We start from the raw sequence: 18,607 nt of genomic DNA, 5'->3' as shown, positions 1-18,607 counted from the left end.
AATATTTAAATTTTTATATACATCTAAAGGTTGTTTATTTTTTTTTTTTGAGTTTATTTATTTATTTTGAGAGAGTGTGTGAGCAAGGGAGGGGCAGAGAGAGAGAGGGAACAGTGGAGAATCCTAAGCAGGCTCCACACTGTCAGCACAGAGTCTGACGTGGGGCTCAAACTCATAAACCATGAGATCATGACCTGAGCCCGAAACCAAGGGTTGGATGCTTAAGAGCTACCCAGGCGCCCTCTACATACATCCAAAGTTTCTTTTTTTTTTAATTTTTTTTTTTTAACGTTTATTTATTTTTGAGACAGAGAGGGACAGAGCATGAATGGGGGAGGGGCAGAGAGAGAGGGAGACACAGAATCCGAAACAGGCTCCAGGCTCTGAGCTGTCAGCACAGAGCCCGACGCGGGGCTCGAACTCACAGACCGCGAGATCATGACCTGAGCTGAAGTCGGAGGCTTAACCAACTGAGCCACCCAGGCGCCCCATCCAAAGTTTCTAAAAGAAGAGTGAATTTTTGTATTCAACCACATTTATTAAAGTTATATATTTAAAACACAAAATTGTCCTGTCCATTCTCCTTTCTTATTAAGTTTTGACTGGCTAAATATGTATCCTATACTATCTTCCTTGATCCACGTATCATTTAGATGAGGACCCACATTAGGCCAGAGATGAGGAAAAGTATAGCACAGGACATCTTATAAATGTTCAGTGTTCAGCAAGATAAGTAAATATAGAAACGGGACAATTATTAAAACAGAGACTCAGTACTTAACAGAATAAATACTTTAGGTTGAGTGGGCTGAGATCCATTCTACAGAACTCTCTGTTCTCCCAAGCAACCTACTAAGAATCAAACCAGGTCTAAAATTGAAATAAGGGCTTGAAGGGAACCTCAGGAGCCAACTCTCCCAAGCCCCTAGAATAGCGATTCTGAAGCAACTAAAGTTTTAGAATCACCAGGGTGCTTCTGTAAAAATCTTTACAAAGATTCCTAGGTCCTACCCAAGATTTTGGCTTAGTAAATGTGAGATGGGGGTCCAGAAAGCTGCATCTTAAGTAGGTTTCACAAGTGACTCCCATGTAATTGAGGTGAGGACCACACTTTGAAAAACACAGACTTTCACATATATTGCCTTATGTGAAATCTTAATTAAAAGTCATATTGAGAGGGGCGCCTGGGTGGCTCAGTCAGTTAAGCGTCTGACTTCACTCAAGTCATGATCTCATGGCCCATGAGTTCGAGTCCCAAGCTGTGCCAACAGCTCAGAGCCTGGAGCCTGCTCTGGATTCTGTGTCTCTCTCTCTCTCTCTGCCCCTCCCCTGCTCGTGCTCTGTCTCTCTCTCTCTTAAAAATATATATTTTTTTAAATAAAAAAATTATATTGAGAAACACTAACAGAAATTTTTTTGTCAGTTTAACAATGGTAAATATCAGGCCACTTAAATACAAGAAAAACGTAAGTTTTACACATCTACTGTTTGTGTGAGAGTCAAAAAAAAGAAAAAAAGAAAAAGAAACAAAATCTCTCTTGTATATTATATTCTCAACCATCCAAATTTGAGATTCAATCTACCTTTGTAAATAAGTAGAAAACAAAACCATTTTTTTATCACACTGGGAATGTTTTAAGAATTTTGGGAGTTTTTGTCAAGATTCTACTTGACAGCTGGCAATCTGAACATCCTCATTTTAAAGAAAAGAAACTAAAACTGAGAAGTCTGTTGAATTGTTGGAGGCCTCCCAGTAATTTGGCAACTAACAGTGATTTGGCCTAATCTTAGGCCTATCAACCATATTAAGTTGCTACAGATAATGGAATCAAGGTGTATGGGCTTGGAAGGGTCCATCTGAGTTGGAAGTTTCAATGCACTGAACATGACCGCTGGCTAGGCTAATGTCTTTGAACACTAATATTTGAATACATTGAATACAATTTAAACTTTTCAAACTCTGGTGGGACTTTATATAAAATCTGATTGCAGTATTATGGGGCTAGTACACACTTGTTTGTTGGCACTAGGTTTTTAAGATAATAGAATTCCATTAATGTTTAAGCATATCTTATACTCATTCCAATGACTCAAAAGGAAAACATCAACTGTACTCAGTTCTTAATTGAGTGATAACAAGATACAAACTTGAGTCTAAAAGTAATTTTGTAATAGATTACCATGCTTGTTAAATTCAGATTTTCTATATATTGCCACAGAACAACCCAAATCTACTTATATATTTTTTTAGCACTTTGTACTGTGCCTGGCACACACTCAGTACTCAACAAATATTTTTAGTTGGATACATATATGGAAGTTATTGTGTTTGAAGTACTATATGTACAAAGAAACAATATATATCCCATACTGTCATTATCAGTAGCCCTTATGAAATTACTTTGATTTGCCGCCTTTGGCAAAGGCAAAGAAATATTTCAGAGGCTGATGATCCTTCAGTATTCGGTCCTTTTCGTCAAAAAGATGCAGAAGTGCTGATCAGAATCATGCATTAATATACAGAAGACAATGCCATGATCTTTAAGAACAGGTGGAAATCGAGTTTTAAAAGCCTGTTTCTCACATAGTAAAATTGCCTTTACCAAAATTCTGCCAAGACCTAATTCTATTTAAAAGATTTTTGTGTCTATTCTAGCCTGCTGGGATGCAGAACATTGATAAATGGTTCCCTCATCTCTGGCAGTTTTCTAAGGCAAACAGATTTATTACTTTTTGTCATATAAGTGATAAAATAACTATCTAGACATAAGATTAGGGGCTGAGTTCAATGGCTGACTTGTTTGCATTCTTATTCCAACGCAATTAATTTAGACAGAGAATGTTCCCTCATAAAAAATGCACATGGAGAGGGTACAAAAGAAATTCAAGTGACCTATCAGAATCATCACGAATACAGTAATTGTCTTGTGAGAAACCATGAAAAATTATAATTGGAAAAGTTTCAACTATATGTGAATTTGCAAAGAAAGAAAATTTAAAATGCTATGAGTGAAAGTTTTTGTAAGCAGAGCGTCCCTTACAAAATTTTTTTTGACAATTTCCATCCCTGTATTTATGGCAGGTGCAAATTGAAAAATAGTTTTATTTTATTTTTTAAGTTTATTTATTTATTTTGAGAGAGGGAGAGAGCACACATGAGTGAGGGAGGGCCAGAGAGAGAGGGAGAGAGAGAACCCCAAGCAGGCTCTGCACTGCCAGTGTGGAGCCCCACATGGGGCTCAAACTCATGAACGGTGAGATCATGACCTAAGCCGAAATCAAGAGGTGGATACTTAACCAACTGAGTCACTCAGGTGCTCCTGAAAACTAATTTTAAAACATTTACTGGGGGGAAAACAAAAACAAAAACAAAACATTTAGGTACTACTATAGGCAGCACCCCCTCAGCACTCTGTGATGATGAAAATGTTCTGTATCTGAGCTGTCCGGATATGGTAGGTACTTAGTACTCAACACTTGAAATGAGGCTGGCACATCTGAGGAACTGGATTTTAAATTTTATTTAATTTAAATGAGTTTAAAATTAAACTTAAATAGCCACATGATGCTAGTAGCATCTATCAAATCAAACAGCACACATATCACACTAACCAAAGACACTATTGAGCATTTTAAGCAACTGTAGAGAAGGAAGTTGTAAAGACAATTTTGCAATTGCTAAATCACAAATAAAACAATTTCTAATGTTAAAAATCTAAATATCAACTCTTAGAGAATTGATATCTATGAAATGTTTTGTACATCTTTTGTTTTAGAACTTTCTATCAAAAAATAATACTCAGTTATTACTAATAATAAAGCTATATACACATATATAGCAACATATCTTCTCATGTGCTAATGGAGGAACATAATGGGTATGTTACATCTATATCCCCTCCTTTTTTTTTTTTTTTTAAATCAATTAAGCCACTGACCAGTTGTATTATCTCTCAGAAATAACTGGAACAACAGGTTTAAGAAATATAAGGAGGGGCGCCTGGGTGGCGCAGTCGGTTAAGCGTCCGACTTCAGCCAGATCACGATCTCGCGGTCCGTGAGTTCGAGCCCCGCATCGGGCTCTGTGCTGACCGCTCAGAGCCTGGAGCCTTGTTTCCGATTCTGTGTCTCCCTCTCTCTCTGCCCCTCCCCTGTTCATGCTCTGTCTCTCTCTGTCCCAAAAATAAATAAACGTTGAAGAAATATAAGGAGATTATGGGGACATAAACCTACCATGACCATTTTCCTTTGTTCATACAGCTTCTGTAACTGGTAGGACTTTTCCTCTGCTTTGATATAACCTTTTTTCACATCATCAACGGCCTGTCACCAAAACAAGGGCAGGGAAGAAAGGAACATCAAAGTCATTATCAAGCACATTCTTGACAAAAGAGATACAGATTCATTTCAGAATAACTTTTACCCATTTGGACCATCAGAATCACCACCAGTGAACTCTGCCAAGTGGATGTATTTATTAGAATAAGCAGCACTTAAAGAGTGCCCAGTATGTGCTCAAGAACCGTTCTAGGCACAGGAGGGGTCTTGTTTCTCATGTTAAGAGATTTAAATTCCACTTAATTTATACAGTGTAAAGATGAGAGAACACTGAAAGATAGTCCATAATTGTTAAAGGTAACAATGAGGTAGCAAAGATGTATGATAGTAAGTGATACATGTAGTCAGGATAGCAGAGCTTTTTGCTAATTGTAGTTATCAGGAAAGCCTTGATTGGACTCCAAAGGTTAGGCAGACAGAATAAACTACAAACAGAAGTCAGGAATGTGTTTGAGCTTAAATACATTCAGGAGACAGATCTGTCTGATTTAAAGAAAGGGTATGTGTCAGGGGACAACAAAAGATAATGCTGGATGGGTAGGTTAACAGATTATGAAGGATCCCAGAGAACAGGGACAGGAATTTAAACTTAAGGACAGCAGCACTAAGACTACTGGAACTAAAATAAGCAATAAAAATGTGTGTTACTTTTAAAAGAAAGATTGATTTGTGTATGAGTGCCAAATGAATCAAGCTAAGGAGAGAATGAAATAAGGGAGAATGACAACGTTATAGTGCTTTAAGCATGAAGTGAAACAAGACTGTAAACTAGGGTGGTAGCAACTGGAAGAGAGGAAGTAATAAATCTGAGACCCCACACGGACAAAAGTCCCCAACAGGACTTGATACAGGCACAAAGGTACCTAGATATAATACGCTAATTCTAAACTACTGCTGGCTCAGCTATACGAAACGTGCATCCCCCTCCCAACTTCACTCTACCCCAAGAAAAGCTTTTAAAATCCAATAGAAGGGAAAACTCATCTTTGGAAGAAAAAAAAAAGGAAGGAAAAGAACAAACACAATCATTTGTCCAGGGCACTCAGAATCTAACCTCAGTGTTTTACTACAAGGACAACTTTTGCAGGCACCAGGCAGGGACCCGCCTGACTCTTTACCAGAAGGCTGCTAATTTCCTTAAGGTAGAAATCTATCCCTATATTTAAGGGAAACTATTTGCATAACACAGTGAGTTCAGGGTGCCTGGTGGCTCAGTCAGTTGAGTGTCTGACTCTATTTGGCTAAGGTCATGATCCTGGGGGTTGTGGGATCATGCTCCGTGTCAGGCTCTGCGCTGAGCATGGAGCCTGCTTGGGGTTCTCTCCCTCTCCCCCAGCGCCCCGCCCCTCTCCCCTGTTCCCACTCTCTCTCTCAAATAAAAAATAAAAAATAAAAATAAAATAACACAGTGAGTTTAGAGTTAAAGTCAAAAGACTAGTTCAACTTCTACCTCTGTCACCTATGCTTGAGTATGGGTATGGGTATGGTATGTAGCGGGAATGGGGGAGGAAATGTATCTAGAGTCTCATCTTCTATACTAGGAAATCAAGAGATACTGCTTGATTAAAAAATCAAGTAGGAGGGGCGCCTGGGTGGCGCAGTCGGTTAAGCGTCCGACTTCAGCCAGGTCACGATCTCGCGGTCCGTGAGTTCGAGCCCCGCGTCGGGCTCTGGGCTGATGGCTCGGAGCCTGGAGCCTGTCTCCGATTCTGTGTCTCCCTCTCTCTCTGCCCCTCCCCCGTTCATACTCTGTCTCTCTCTGTCCCAAAAATAAATAAACGTTGAAAAAAAAAAAATTAAAAAAAAAAAAAATCAAGTAGGAGCAATATAATCAAGTTATAACAGAGAAATGGAAGTAAATATAAAACAAAACCAACAATAACAAACAAAAGCTAAGGAGGTGAAAATGGTTGCCTAAGGGAGGGGGAGATGAAGACAAACAGGGTAACTAGTATTTTTCACAATAACCTATGTAGAACTATTTGATGCTTTAAACTTTATGTATGTATAATTTTGATGAAAAAAAATTTTTTTAACAAACCTGGTTACTTTTTAAAAACGGTGTTTTTTTAAACATTTATTTTTTGAGAGTCAGAGAAAGACAGAGCATGAGTGGGGGAGGGGCAGAGACAGAGGGAGACACAGAATCCAAAGCAGGCTGCAGGCTCTGAGCTGTCAGCACAGAGCCCGACATGTGGCTCAAACTCACAAACCATGAGATCATGATCTGAGCCGAAGTCAGATGCCGACTGAACCACCCAGGGGCCCCTTGATGAAAAGTTTTTTGAAAGGTATATAGCCATATGCTAATTTCCTGTTGTTTAAAAAAACAGTAATAAATTTATTCTTTTTAAAAAAAATTTTTTTATGTTTTACTTTATTTTGGGGGGGGAGGGGCAGAGAGAGAGAGAGAGAGAGAAAGAATGTGAAGCAGGCTCCAGGCTCTGAGCTGCCAGCACAGAGCCCAACGCGGGGCTCGAACTCACGAACACTGAGATCATGACCTGAGTCGAAGTTGGAGGCCCAACCGACTGAACCATCCAGGTGCCCCAGTAATAAATTTATTCTTAACTCCAGCACATCTTTACTTCTTAAATTTATTTATCTTTTGTTAAATGGGTTAGAATATTTTATTTGATTCTTTTTTATTTTTTACAGATTTTATTTTTTAAGTAATCTCTACATACAATGTGAGGCTTGAACTCACAATCCCAAGATCAAGAGTCACATGCTATACTATAGACTGAGCCAACCAGGCACCCCAGGATAGAACATTTTAAAAATGTAACTTAACTAAGATCCAGGAGGCAAAGCAGCTTGTCCAAGGATTCATATTGAATTGGCAAATAACTCACTACATACAAGCATAAAAAGAAATCAGGCCTTTCCAGGAAGATCAATTCACCCACCTGATGAAAAAAGTAGGTAACAGCAAGGTCATTGTCATTTAAGAGGATTTCTTCTTCTGTCGTAAAAAGCCACTTTCGAATGGTCAGGCAGGTGCCTGGCACAGCTGATGTGTAATTCTGGACGTAGAGTTTATGAGGAAATTCATTAGGTGCCAGCTTACGTACTGAAGAAAAGACCAAAAAAAAAAAAAAAAAAAAAAAAAAAAAAGGAAGAAAGCTAGAAGATTAAAGATATATAAGGAATTTCCCTAGCATAAACTGTGTAAAGCAGACTAAGAATGGCAGGCTATCTTTAACCAGAACATCAGGTTAGATCCATCAAGCAGCCTGCTATGGGACCACAAAATAACTATTTCTCTACCTAAATGTATCCCTTCTAACTATGACTATGGCCAATTGAGTCTTAAACTGACTGAAATCTATCACCTGTATGACACATCCTTCAGTTAACATGCAGACTGGGCAGACAGCATCTATTCCAAAGTCAATTAAAATATCTTATCTATTATCTGGTAAGTTACAGTGATGTCCACTGAACATCTTTAAAGCAAGCCTCTCCTCTTACCCAGCTATGGAGCAATCAGAGTCTCTCATGTGGCAATTCCCTTGTTTGTTAAGAGCTGAAAGGCTCTCCCCAATCCCCATCCCCAACTCTAAGACATTCATCAAAGTGAAAAATGTCTTCTGAGTAACGTTTCTTCCTCTTCCTAACAATGCACAGGCAGGATAAAACACTATCACATTTAATTTCAATATTGCTTTTCTTAAGAAAGGCTCAGAGTTTTTTTCTTCTTTTGATGCTTACTTGACTTTGTAACACTGCAAAAAACAGATTTAATATTTCCCATTTTATTTCTTAACTAAAGCTTAGAAAAAAAGGATAAGATTAGAATCCAAGTGCCCGGTTCCCTAGCAATCCTTTGTAACATTTATATCTGCCTAGTTAGACCATAGGGAGTTGGGAAGATGAAAAATAATAAAAAGATGGCTGCTTCACAGAGAATCAACCTTGTTTTATCTTGACCAGGGATGGCAAGGTCTGATCAATCAATATTATCTATCGTTTCTGGCCTTAGCCCCATGTATATGTGATGTGGAAAAGACCCATAAACTATAGGAAATCTATGTCATTCATAGCAAGCACTCAGACTTCCTCCCTTTTGTGATCTCAATGCAACCAATGTGGCCACCATCCCTAGCTTTTATAAAATAACATGAGAAACTTCCTGCCAACATGCAATAAAATTTCCTAGAAAGAGAATGTATATTTACATGGAAACTTAAATATATGCATCAACGCAAAGACTTTTAAGTAATGTATCTTTTTCTGACTCCTGAAAATAAAAAGCTATTCTTAACTATCTACAAAAAGCATAAAGTACACCAAAATAAGTTGTGGCTAGATAGAACACCCCTCTTTTTGGCTATTTCATTGGAATATATTACTTTTGAACCCCTGATTTAAAATAAGTTCATGAAGTATCTGTTTCAGTGCTAGGTATAAGTAAGTTATACTTACAAAAGAGGAAAAAGGATCATCAGTGATCAGACACCTTTCTGACTTGGGCGTAATAAGATTTGCCTGGTCTGCTCGTGGGAGACAGTCCTAATGAGTGTGATCTCCCCTTGCTTTCAAGCTCTTCTTCTCTAAGCAAATAGTTTCAGTCTGACGGCTTCCGGGAGCTTCAGTCTGATAGTATTAGAATAAAATACTCACAAACAAAACTCAGTATTAGCCGACTGACACTTACCAAAGGAATGATTGATCACTTCAAATAAGGCAAAGTAATTCACCGTTGTACTGTCCATGCCAACCTTTGCTGCAATAGCCTATAGGGTAAACAGGATAGATTGGTTTCAGGGTAACTAAATCAGACAAGCTATGGGAAAAGACAGGTATGTGCATGTGCAGGGGGGAGAAGGGAGGAGTTTTGCCATCTCGGCTTCACATGAACTAAATTCATGGTCTATACCTTTTATTTTTGTATGTACGTGTGCACACACTCATGCATACATATGTATGACATAAAAGGGGGAAAATACCTATATTTGACCAAAATAGATATAATCTCTAAATATGAGTTTCCATGTCCAATTCAAGCTAATAAGCTATCCTTAAATATCATCTTCTTTCTCTGAAATATGATTTCATCCCACAAAAGTCTTTTTTAACAGCACTTACAAGTAATGTGCTTCACAAGAACAGACCTTAAGAAGAAAATAAATTCTTAAATATCCAGTCTCATACATATAACCTACATTTATATTTATTTATTTGTTTGTTTATTTACTTATTTTCATTCAACCTACATTTCATACAGGCTGTTAACATGCAAAATCTTTATCTTTGGTTCTTGAGTCGAAAAGAGTTTGTCAATTTTGTTCATGCTTCACAAATTGTTCTTATTTATTTTTTGGATGATCCATGCCTCAGGCTGAGGATCTCCATTTCCTAAGAATTACTATCATCGATATCCACATGAAAACAGCAAAATGTTGTGACAACAGAGACATATTAAACAAGTATCAGTCCTCCTCTCTAGGAGCTAATATGACAAAAAGCAATTGAAAGACTCCATGTACAAATAAAACCAAAATTACAAATATCAACAAAACTCAAAAAACACAAAATAGTACCACAATTTCTTTTCAAGATCAATCCCAATATAAATAAGGTATTAATTGAACAAAATACAATTGTGGAATGTCAGTGGCTCAGTAGACCAAGTATAATTATACCATTCTCATTCTCATCCCTGATGACACTATAAACGTTCTAAGTTACCATTCTTTACTGCAGTGAATGGAAACTGAAATGCTCTCTGGGGTTGGAAAATGGTTTATAGCTACAAGTCTCAGTAAGCGGATGAGGAGAAAAGTGTTGCTCCTCACCAAAAGGCCTTGCTAGAGACAATTTGGGGGCAAGAGGGAGAAACAAAGAATACAAAACAAAAACATCAGCAACTTGTAAAATTAACATTTTCCTTGCAATCACTTCACCCTTTTATAATTTCAGAAATACCTTGAATTCTGCACATACCCTTTGCCATGGTATACAGTACATGAGTAAATGTATGGGGAACACATTTTTTGTTTGCTACAAAGGAACAATAAACATTAATATCCAGAAACCTGTTAGCCTCCCTGAAAATCTTGATCACATCAGGATTAAAGACAAAAAGGCCTAGGCCTAAAAGCAATGATTATATCTAGCACCCAGATCATGATCTTTAAATGTAATTTCTCACTGAAAGAAACCAGGACTCCTTGAGGGAAGTGGCTGATTATAGATCTAGGATAGGAAATACACAAAGATGAGGCCAGAACACCTTGTTGTACCAAAAAGCAAGGATGCTATCATAAACAAGTAAGTTGCATCAGAAGAATACAGGAGCAGATATGAAGGAGCTTCCACTGGCCAGAGATGAAACAATCTGAGCATCAAAGATGATACACATGATTGATTAAATAATACTGAATGTCTAAAACCCACAAATACTAAAATAAAATAAAAATAACATAAAATAAAATAAAAGTAAAATAAAAAAAAAAATCTCATTGGATATCATTGGAATCACCAACATCACATTCCAATGCCAACATTACACTCTGAAAACTGGCAATTAAAAAAATTAAATATTTATCCTCTCTTTCCTACAAACTATATTTTAGGATAACTACATACATAGCTTTAGTTGGTAAGGAAAAGTTCTGTATAGAAAAATTCTACCTAACAAATATGAAGAAATGACAGAATTAATGAAATTACTGGTTAAGGCAACAATCATCAGTGTATACACTCATCTGATTACAGGCCAATGGGGAATTTTACAATAGAGAGCCCAGGTTATCACCATCTAAATAAATGCACCGATTAATCTCAGTATCACTAAAAATGGGACAACCAGACAGATACTGTGTACCTCCTGAAAGCAATAGGAAAGATGTATCTCACCAGTTAGGAAGTATTCTTATAAAAAAGCTGAACCTTGGGGCGCCTGGGTGGCGCAGTCGGTTAAGCGTCCGACTTTAGCCAGGTCACGATCTCGCGGTCCCTGAGTTCGAGCCCCGCATAGGGCTCTGGGCTGATGGCTCAGAGCCTGGAGCCTGTTTCCGATTCTGTGTCTCCCTCTCTCTCTGCCCCTCCCCCGTTCATGCTCTGTCTCTCTCTGTCCCAAAAATAAATAAAAACGTTGAAAAAAAAAAAAAATTAAAAAAAAAAAGCTGAACCTACTCGAGCTCTCTAGACAAAACTTCCATTCATGCAGAATGTAAGGAGATGGACATATTAAATGACACACATAAAAATAAATAGATAAATTCAGAATGTGGGACACTGCACAACACAGACCCAATTTCTGCAACAAACTAATAACATCTAAATAAAAAGGTGGGGAAGGGAAGGGAAGCTGCTTATATTCAAACAAACATAAAAACTGGGGCGACTGGGCGGCTTAGTCAGCTAAACGTCCAACTTCGACTCAGGTCATGATCTCATGGCTCGTGGCTTCGAGCCCCACACTGGGCTCTCTGCTGTCAGCACGGAGCCTGGAGCCTGCTTCAGATCTCTGTCTCCCTCTCTCTCTGTCCCTCCCCTGCTCGTGTTCTCTCTCTCTCTCAAAAATAAACATTAAAAACAAAGATAAAAAACAAACCTTGTTTAGATCCAGATTTTAACAAACAATAAAAAATCATTTTTAGACAGCTGGAAATATTGGACTATGGATTTGTTATTAGTTAATGCCAAGGAAATACTGTTAACTTTTTAGGTCTGATAATGGCTTTTGTGTTTATGTAAAAAGAATGCCTTTATTTTTTAGAAATTTATACTGAAATCTATATAGGCCCAATAAAATGGAATTTGCTTTAACATATTTAAACAGGGGCACCTGGGTCGCTCAGTCAGGTAAGCATCCTGACTCTTGATTTCAGCTCAGGTCATGATCGTGGGTTTGTGGGTTCAAGCCCTGCATTGGGCTCCGTGCTGACAGTGCAGAGCCTGCTTGGGATTCTCTCTCTACCCCTCTCTCTTTGCCCCTCCCCCACTTGTGCATGCTAGCTCTCTCTAAATAAACATTAAAAAAAAATAAAACATTTAAACAAAGGAAAAGAAAAAAAAGATACACGTATAATGCAAATGTGGCAAAATCTTGATGGTTATTAAATATGAATGATGCGTAAATGGAGGTCCACTGTTCTGTTTATATTAAAGTTTTCTACAATTAAAAAGAAGCAGGGCTGGGGCACCTGAGTGTCTCAGTTAGTTAAGCATCTAACTCTTGACTTAGGCTCAGGTCATGATGATCTCACAGTTCATGAGTTTGAGCCCTGTGTCAGGCTCCGTGCTGAGAGCGCCGAGTTCTAGAGATTCTCTCTCTGCCCTTCCCCCACTGGCACTACCTCTCAAAATAAATAAATAAACTTAAAAAAAAAAAAGAAAAAGAAAAGAAAGGGGGGGGTGCTAATTACAACCACTACAACCCAGGATACATACTGTACTTTTCTTTAAAGGAGGGCAAAGTACTTTCACATTAATAACAATATCAATAGTAGTAGCTCACATTTAATAAATTTATTATGTACCAGATAGCCCAAGCACTTTATTAACTCATTTCATCCATCCTCCTTAGCTTCATACCATCCAATGTTGAGTCTACTTGTTCAAGTTTAATTTACCTGATACACTTGGTCTGTGGTACTGTTCTTTTTAACCCTGACTGTAACTGTTGTTCCATCTGGTAATGCTACTCTCAGTTCTACGTCGGACACACCATTGTAGTTCTGTGGGAAAAGACACAGAGACATAATTTGTAACTCAGCATATCCTCACTCTCCTTATAACATGCTGACTAAGCAACAATCTAAACATGTGATAGAAAGTTAAGTTCCAACGAAAAGGGGAAAAAGACACCTTAAAGTCAATACATTTTACAAGTCAGAAAGCTGACTTCAGGCTGCAGCAAAAGTTAACCTTTAAGATGAACAGGGAGGAAAGAAACATGTTAAAGCCAGTGTGTCCACATTTCAAAATGGAACACTTGTGTGAGGCAGTCTAGGTCAAATACAGATGACATTTTTGGCCTACTTCCAAACATTCAGAACTCACCACTGAGAAAAGAAAACAACTGGAAGCAGTAGTTTTGACAAAAATTTTCTGGTTTTAAATGGTTAGGCATGCTAGATTGGCTCAAGTAGTATAAGTTCCTCCCTGAACTCAGAAGGAATCATGACACCTCTGACAGGAAAAATGGATGAAAGGCAGGAATCTGAGTTAACGTGATGCCTAGTTTTCTTCGAAAGAGTAAACAATTCTTATCCCTTAATTCAGAAGATACTTCTTTCTTATTGCTTTTGATGATTAATACATTCCTCTAGCTTATAAATTTGATTAGAGAGAAACTATTGAGGAGCAAGTCCATCTTCGTTTATCACTTAAAAAATGGTGCTATCTATTGTCTAAAACCATCCTAAGCATTAATTATAAGCACTTGTCTATAAGAAATTTATAACCTAGTTGAGAAAATAAGACATACACATATAAAATAACTAGTAGATAACGCACTATTTAATATAGCAGCATTACATCTTCATTCTTTTATTCAATTAGTATTTATTAAGCACCTCTAATATGCTTGACATTATTGTAAGGCACTGGGAATACAAAGATGGCCAAGATTTAGCTCTTGGTCCAGAGCTCTAATGTATAATACCATGGTGACCAGAGTTAACAATACTATAATGTATACTTGAAATTTGCCAGGAGGGTAGATTTTAAGTGCTCTCACCACACACAGGACAAAGAGAGAGAGAGAGAGAGAGAGAGAGAGAGAGAGAGAGAGAGAAAGGAAGGAAGGAAGGAAGGAAGGAAGGAAGGAAGGAAGGAAGGAAGAAAGGAAGAAAGAGAAAGAAAGAAAGAAAATGGTAACTATGAGGTAATGGATAGGTTCGTTAGCTTGACTGTTGTGTTCTTTCACAATGTATACGTACATCAAAACATCAAGTTGTACACCTCAAATGTAGATGATTCTTATTTGTCAATTCTAACTCAATAAGGCTAGGAAAAAAGACTTAGCTCTTACCTACAGGTAGTTCACACTGTAGTGAACTAAAAATATAAAGTAATAATTTGATTATATGTACACAAAATGGGAGAATAGGATAGCAACAAGGTGATGATTGAGTGGTCTGACTGCAAAGGTTCCTAAACCAAAGACTTGAGGGGCACCTGAGTGGCTCAGTCAGTTGAGCGTCCAACTTTAGCTCAGGTCATGATCTCATGATTTATGAGTTTGAGTCCTGCATCAGGCTCTGTGCTGACAGTGCAGAGCCCACTTTGGATTCTCTGTCTCCCTCTCTCCCTCTGCCCCTCCCCAATCATGCACGCTCTCCCCCCGCCAAAAAAAAAAAAAAAAAAAAAAAAAAAAGATAAAGATAAAGAAAAACCAAGGACTTGAGTATCAGGGAAGGCTATGCAAAGAGAAAGTGAACCTAGTGCTAGGTCTTAAAAGATAAGCAGGATACATAAGAAAGGCAACTTGAAAAAAAACAGTCATTGGGGGAATTTACAGCAATTCAACCTATAATTGACATCTTTATCCCCCACCCGCAAGAAGCCAAGGGGTGAACAGTCACTGTGGGGAGTATTTACCTACCTCATCTGATTCTGATAGGAATTCCTGCATGATGTCACTCTCACCAATGACACGTATTGAGCATACTGTAGAAAACAAAAATTGAATCTGGTGTGAGACCCAAAAATGGAGACTTTAAAGTCAACAATGTATCAAGGTTTAAGTATAAATCATCAGTAGCAGGCAATGCTGAGGTGGTCATTCCTGATGTATAACACATTAAGGCACAACAAACATTCATATAAATATGAACCACAACAGAGGAAAATTAGGATGTTCAAAGATGTAGCTTGCTAAAAACATTATACATAGCCAAAGGAAGTCATTCAAAATAACACTTCAGTAAATCTAACTTTGCAGTCTCATGTGAACGAAGACCAAGCCAGACAACAGAGCTAGGGTAAGGTCAATCAGGAATAAAGCAAACACAAAACTGAAATACAGAAGGAAAAATGTATACTTGGTCTACCTAGGAACGAGGTCAGTCAGAGAACCATAAGCAGTTAAAAACACTTTGGGAAAAATGGGTAGGTAATTAAGTATTAAGCTCAGCGCATCTTCTCACCTCGCTGACTTAAGCTTCAAAACAACAACCTTTAAAAGGAAGGAAGGAAGGAAGGAAGGAAGGAAGGAAGGAAGGAAGGAAGGAAGGAAGGAAAGTAGCTAATTGTCTAAATCTAAGAAAGTTAATTTCCTGACACTCTCATGAGGATAATGAGTTATACTGATGACTTCACTTCATTTTATTAAAAAAATTTATACCCTTTTTATTTCCCAAGGGCTGTGTTTAGAGGCCATTCCATGTTAGGAAAAAGCTAAAAACAGATGAGGAAGTCTCACTACCTTCTACAGGGGAAACAGTTTTTCTTCAGGGATAAGGCTCTCCACTAAAATTTTAAAAAATTCAACTAGGTCAATTAGTTCTTACACAAGGACACAGAATTAATAAATATCACATAAGACTATTTTTCTATTAAATTAGTATTTTAAAGAGAAGCCTGTTGCACAACTGGCAAATTATATAACTCTATAATGTAGCGAAGCAAGGTCTCTTCTCTGAGCCACAAAATGAACTATCTTATTCCGGAGATCTGGGTCATTTCTCCTTGACTTTCCGATAACCAAATGTTTCAGCATCCACATCCACAAACTCCTGATGTACTATTTGGAAGTCCTGAGATAACAAGTAAAGTTTAAATACTTCCACCTATAACCTGCTTAGATCAAGGGGACTTTAGATATCTACAACTCGGCAAACCTATCCATGGACAACTGTAAGACGAAAAAGGACTTCAAGTAGGATATGCCAGTGAACTAAGAGTCATTTCAATAAAAATGTTTTAAATACAGCCCACTTAGTTGCCAAATCAATTCAGCATGTTGATGAGTAGGTCTGTACGTGTTTGCTGGCAAATAACATAACCCAATAAAGGTCCCTAATTCATCAAAAACTAATTATGCATTTTTCTGTTTTTAAGTGCTCAGCAAGTCAATAACATAGGCTATTAATCCTTGTATTGGACATTTCAGTTTTGGCTTCAAAGCTCACATCATTCAACACCAATGGTCATAAATTTGATTTACTTTCACTATTCAGTTTCAGGAAACTTAGCCATGCGGTTTAGGAGTTGCAACACATACCTAGAATCCAAGTCTACTTAAGGTAGTAGCATTTAATAGGCCAACTTACCTTTTTCTAGATATTCTTCCAACCCCCGACGTCGGGCATCTAATTGCTGTTCTGATAAAGAGAATGGCCACTTCCCTGGAAGTCGGGGAAATGTAAAGTTGGCAAACTCTCTCTTCAGGTTCTGGTGTAGGATAGCAAACTCCCGGTACCGCTTAGAACACAGCTGCCTCCCTGCCATATAAACATTGTATACCTGGTGAGGGGGAAGAACAAAAAAAAAAACAAAAAAAAAACAAAAAAAGCCTACTTACTACCAATTAAATCACAGAATCATCTAAAGTCAAGCTCAGGCTGATACTGGTGAGGTATATTCTGCTATGCACTTAACACAGAACATGTTCAAAGTCACTGTCAAGTAAGGCTTACTTTCAATAAGCATGCCAGAAATGATGTGGACAACAGAGTGCTACTCTTTTCAAGTGGCCCATAATCTAATTTTTGCTATTAAAATTACCTCCAACACAGTGTTTTAAATATCTTCAAAGACAATTTTCAGCTTTTAAGGGTGGATCTTTATTTTTAGAAAGTTAAAAGTCATTCAAAGCCAATGGTAAATCTAGTGAATGAATAAGCAAGCAAATTTGGAGAGAGATGGATGTACAAAGCGAAGGTGGATTATAAAGCATTGTGACTGATATTTGTGTGTGGTCCAAACTTCTAAAGGAATGTCTAAAAATGATGTAACAGTGGCATTTTGTTAGCAAAAGGTTTCTGTGGCAAAAACTCCTTTCCTGAAGTCAGGTATCCTTAGTTTTGCTCTTCCTTAAAATCGGGTTAACAAAAAGTGGAATAAACGTATTCTAAGGACCATCTTGTAATAACAAAGAGTTAATAATCCTCATGAAGAAACGGTTAGAGATTTTTGTTTATTGTTCATAGATGCCTGTCAAACTTTTAGAACAGGGTGTGGAACATAGCAGGGAGTAAGTATTTGATGAAGAAATTAATGCATATATGTGAAGTTTCTGAGTATGCACCCACATAAAGGAAAGTCTTGAATATGTACCCTCATAAAGTGACGGAATGTGTAATCCAAAAACATCTAATAATCCAAGTTACCCTGTATTCTCAGAACATATCAAATTAGGCAGAGATGGAAAAAAAGGCCCCAAATCACATTTACTGGTTTTGCAAAAATCATTCTGAATTTTAAATGTGCACAAAACAGATCATCTACACATGGAATCAAGAGTTAATCACTGAGAATGTGTGGGCCAAAGCCTTCCCTTAAAGCTCAAAAAGAATCTTTACCATGCTTCTGTGATTTAGGAAGTATGAGTTAAATGCAAAAATAAAATAATTTACTCATTCAAGACTCCTCTCCCATAACTCTCCAACTATGATTCCTCCCCCAATTAAAGGCAAAATCTCTAATCACTATGAAACAGTCTCCAGGGAAGTGTATGATCCTGATCAATGAGCTTTCTTCCTGTGATTAGCACTCAAAGTTGTGACTGTCTGTGACGAAGCACATATATTACCAAAGTATTCCCATCACTTCCTCCTGAAGTACAAATGCATAAGAAAACAAGAGTCCCCTTACACAACACCACCTGTTCTCTTTGGAGCAGGCAGTCTTTAAATTTTTTTTTTTAATGTTTATTTTTGAGAGAGAGAGAGAGAGAGAGAGAGAGAGAGAGAGATGGAAACATAAACTCTGAAGCAGGCTCCAGGCTCTGAGCTGTCAACACAGAGCCTGACACGGGGCTCAAACTCACAAACCATGAGATCATGCCTTGAGCCGAAGTTGGACGCTCACCCAACTGAGCCACCCAGGCACCCCTGGAGCAGGCAGTCTTAAGAAGTCTTATTCAGTTTGGTCTTATATACTTCCATCTCAAACTAAACTATCCAAATTTCTCACTAATATCACCATTCCTTTGCTTAAAAAGCAAGTCCACAATACTATAGGTGATATATATCAGCCTGAATTCCTCATACAATGAAGAAAGGAGGGGAGGTAAAACTAGTTAGTGACACTGCCGGCTCAAAGATCTGCCCCCAAGTCTCTTTCCAAGGAAGAGTACAGTAGGTCCTTG

At 37.8% G+C, this 18,607-nt stretch overlaps 1 protein-coding gene across 3 annotated transcripts in view; it reads right to left on the bottom strand.

The window, feature by feature from the left end:
* Window positions 1-18,607, bottom strand: part of SNX27 (sorting nexin 27) — a 70,221-nt gene that overhangs the window by 9,582 nt on the left and 42,032 nt on the right. For all 3 annotated transcript variants that reach the window (XM_045479221.1, XM_045479223.1, XM_045479224.1), the window contains exons 3-8: window positions 16,569-16,761; window positions 14,900-14,964; window positions 12,924-13,028; window positions 8,999-9,077; window positions 7,248-7,411; window positions 4,234-4,323 (exon numbers count right to left, since the gene is read on the bottom strand). In XM_045479221.1, the coding sequence (XP_045335177.1) occupies window positions 4,234-4,323; window positions 7,248-7,411; window positions 8,999-9,077; window positions 12,924-13,028; window positions 14,900-14,964; window positions 16,569-16,761 (696 nt within the window). The remainder of the gene's footprint in view (window positions 1-4,233; window positions 4,324-7,247; window positions 7,412-8,998; window positions 9,078-12,923; window positions 13,029-14,899; window positions 14,965-16,568; window positions 16,762-18,607) is intronic.

The sequence above is a fragment of the Leopardus geoffroyi genome, chromosome C1 (assembly GCF_018350155.1).
Source record: "Leopardus geoffroyi isolate Oge1 chromosome C1, O.geoffroyi_Oge1_pat1.0, whole genome shotgun sequence".
NCBI lineage: Eukaryota > Metazoa > Chordata > Mammalia > Carnivora > Felidae > Leopardus > Leopardus geoffroyi.
Note: the sequence above shows the minus strand (reverse complement) of the source record. Positions and strands in the feature narration are given on the sequence as shown.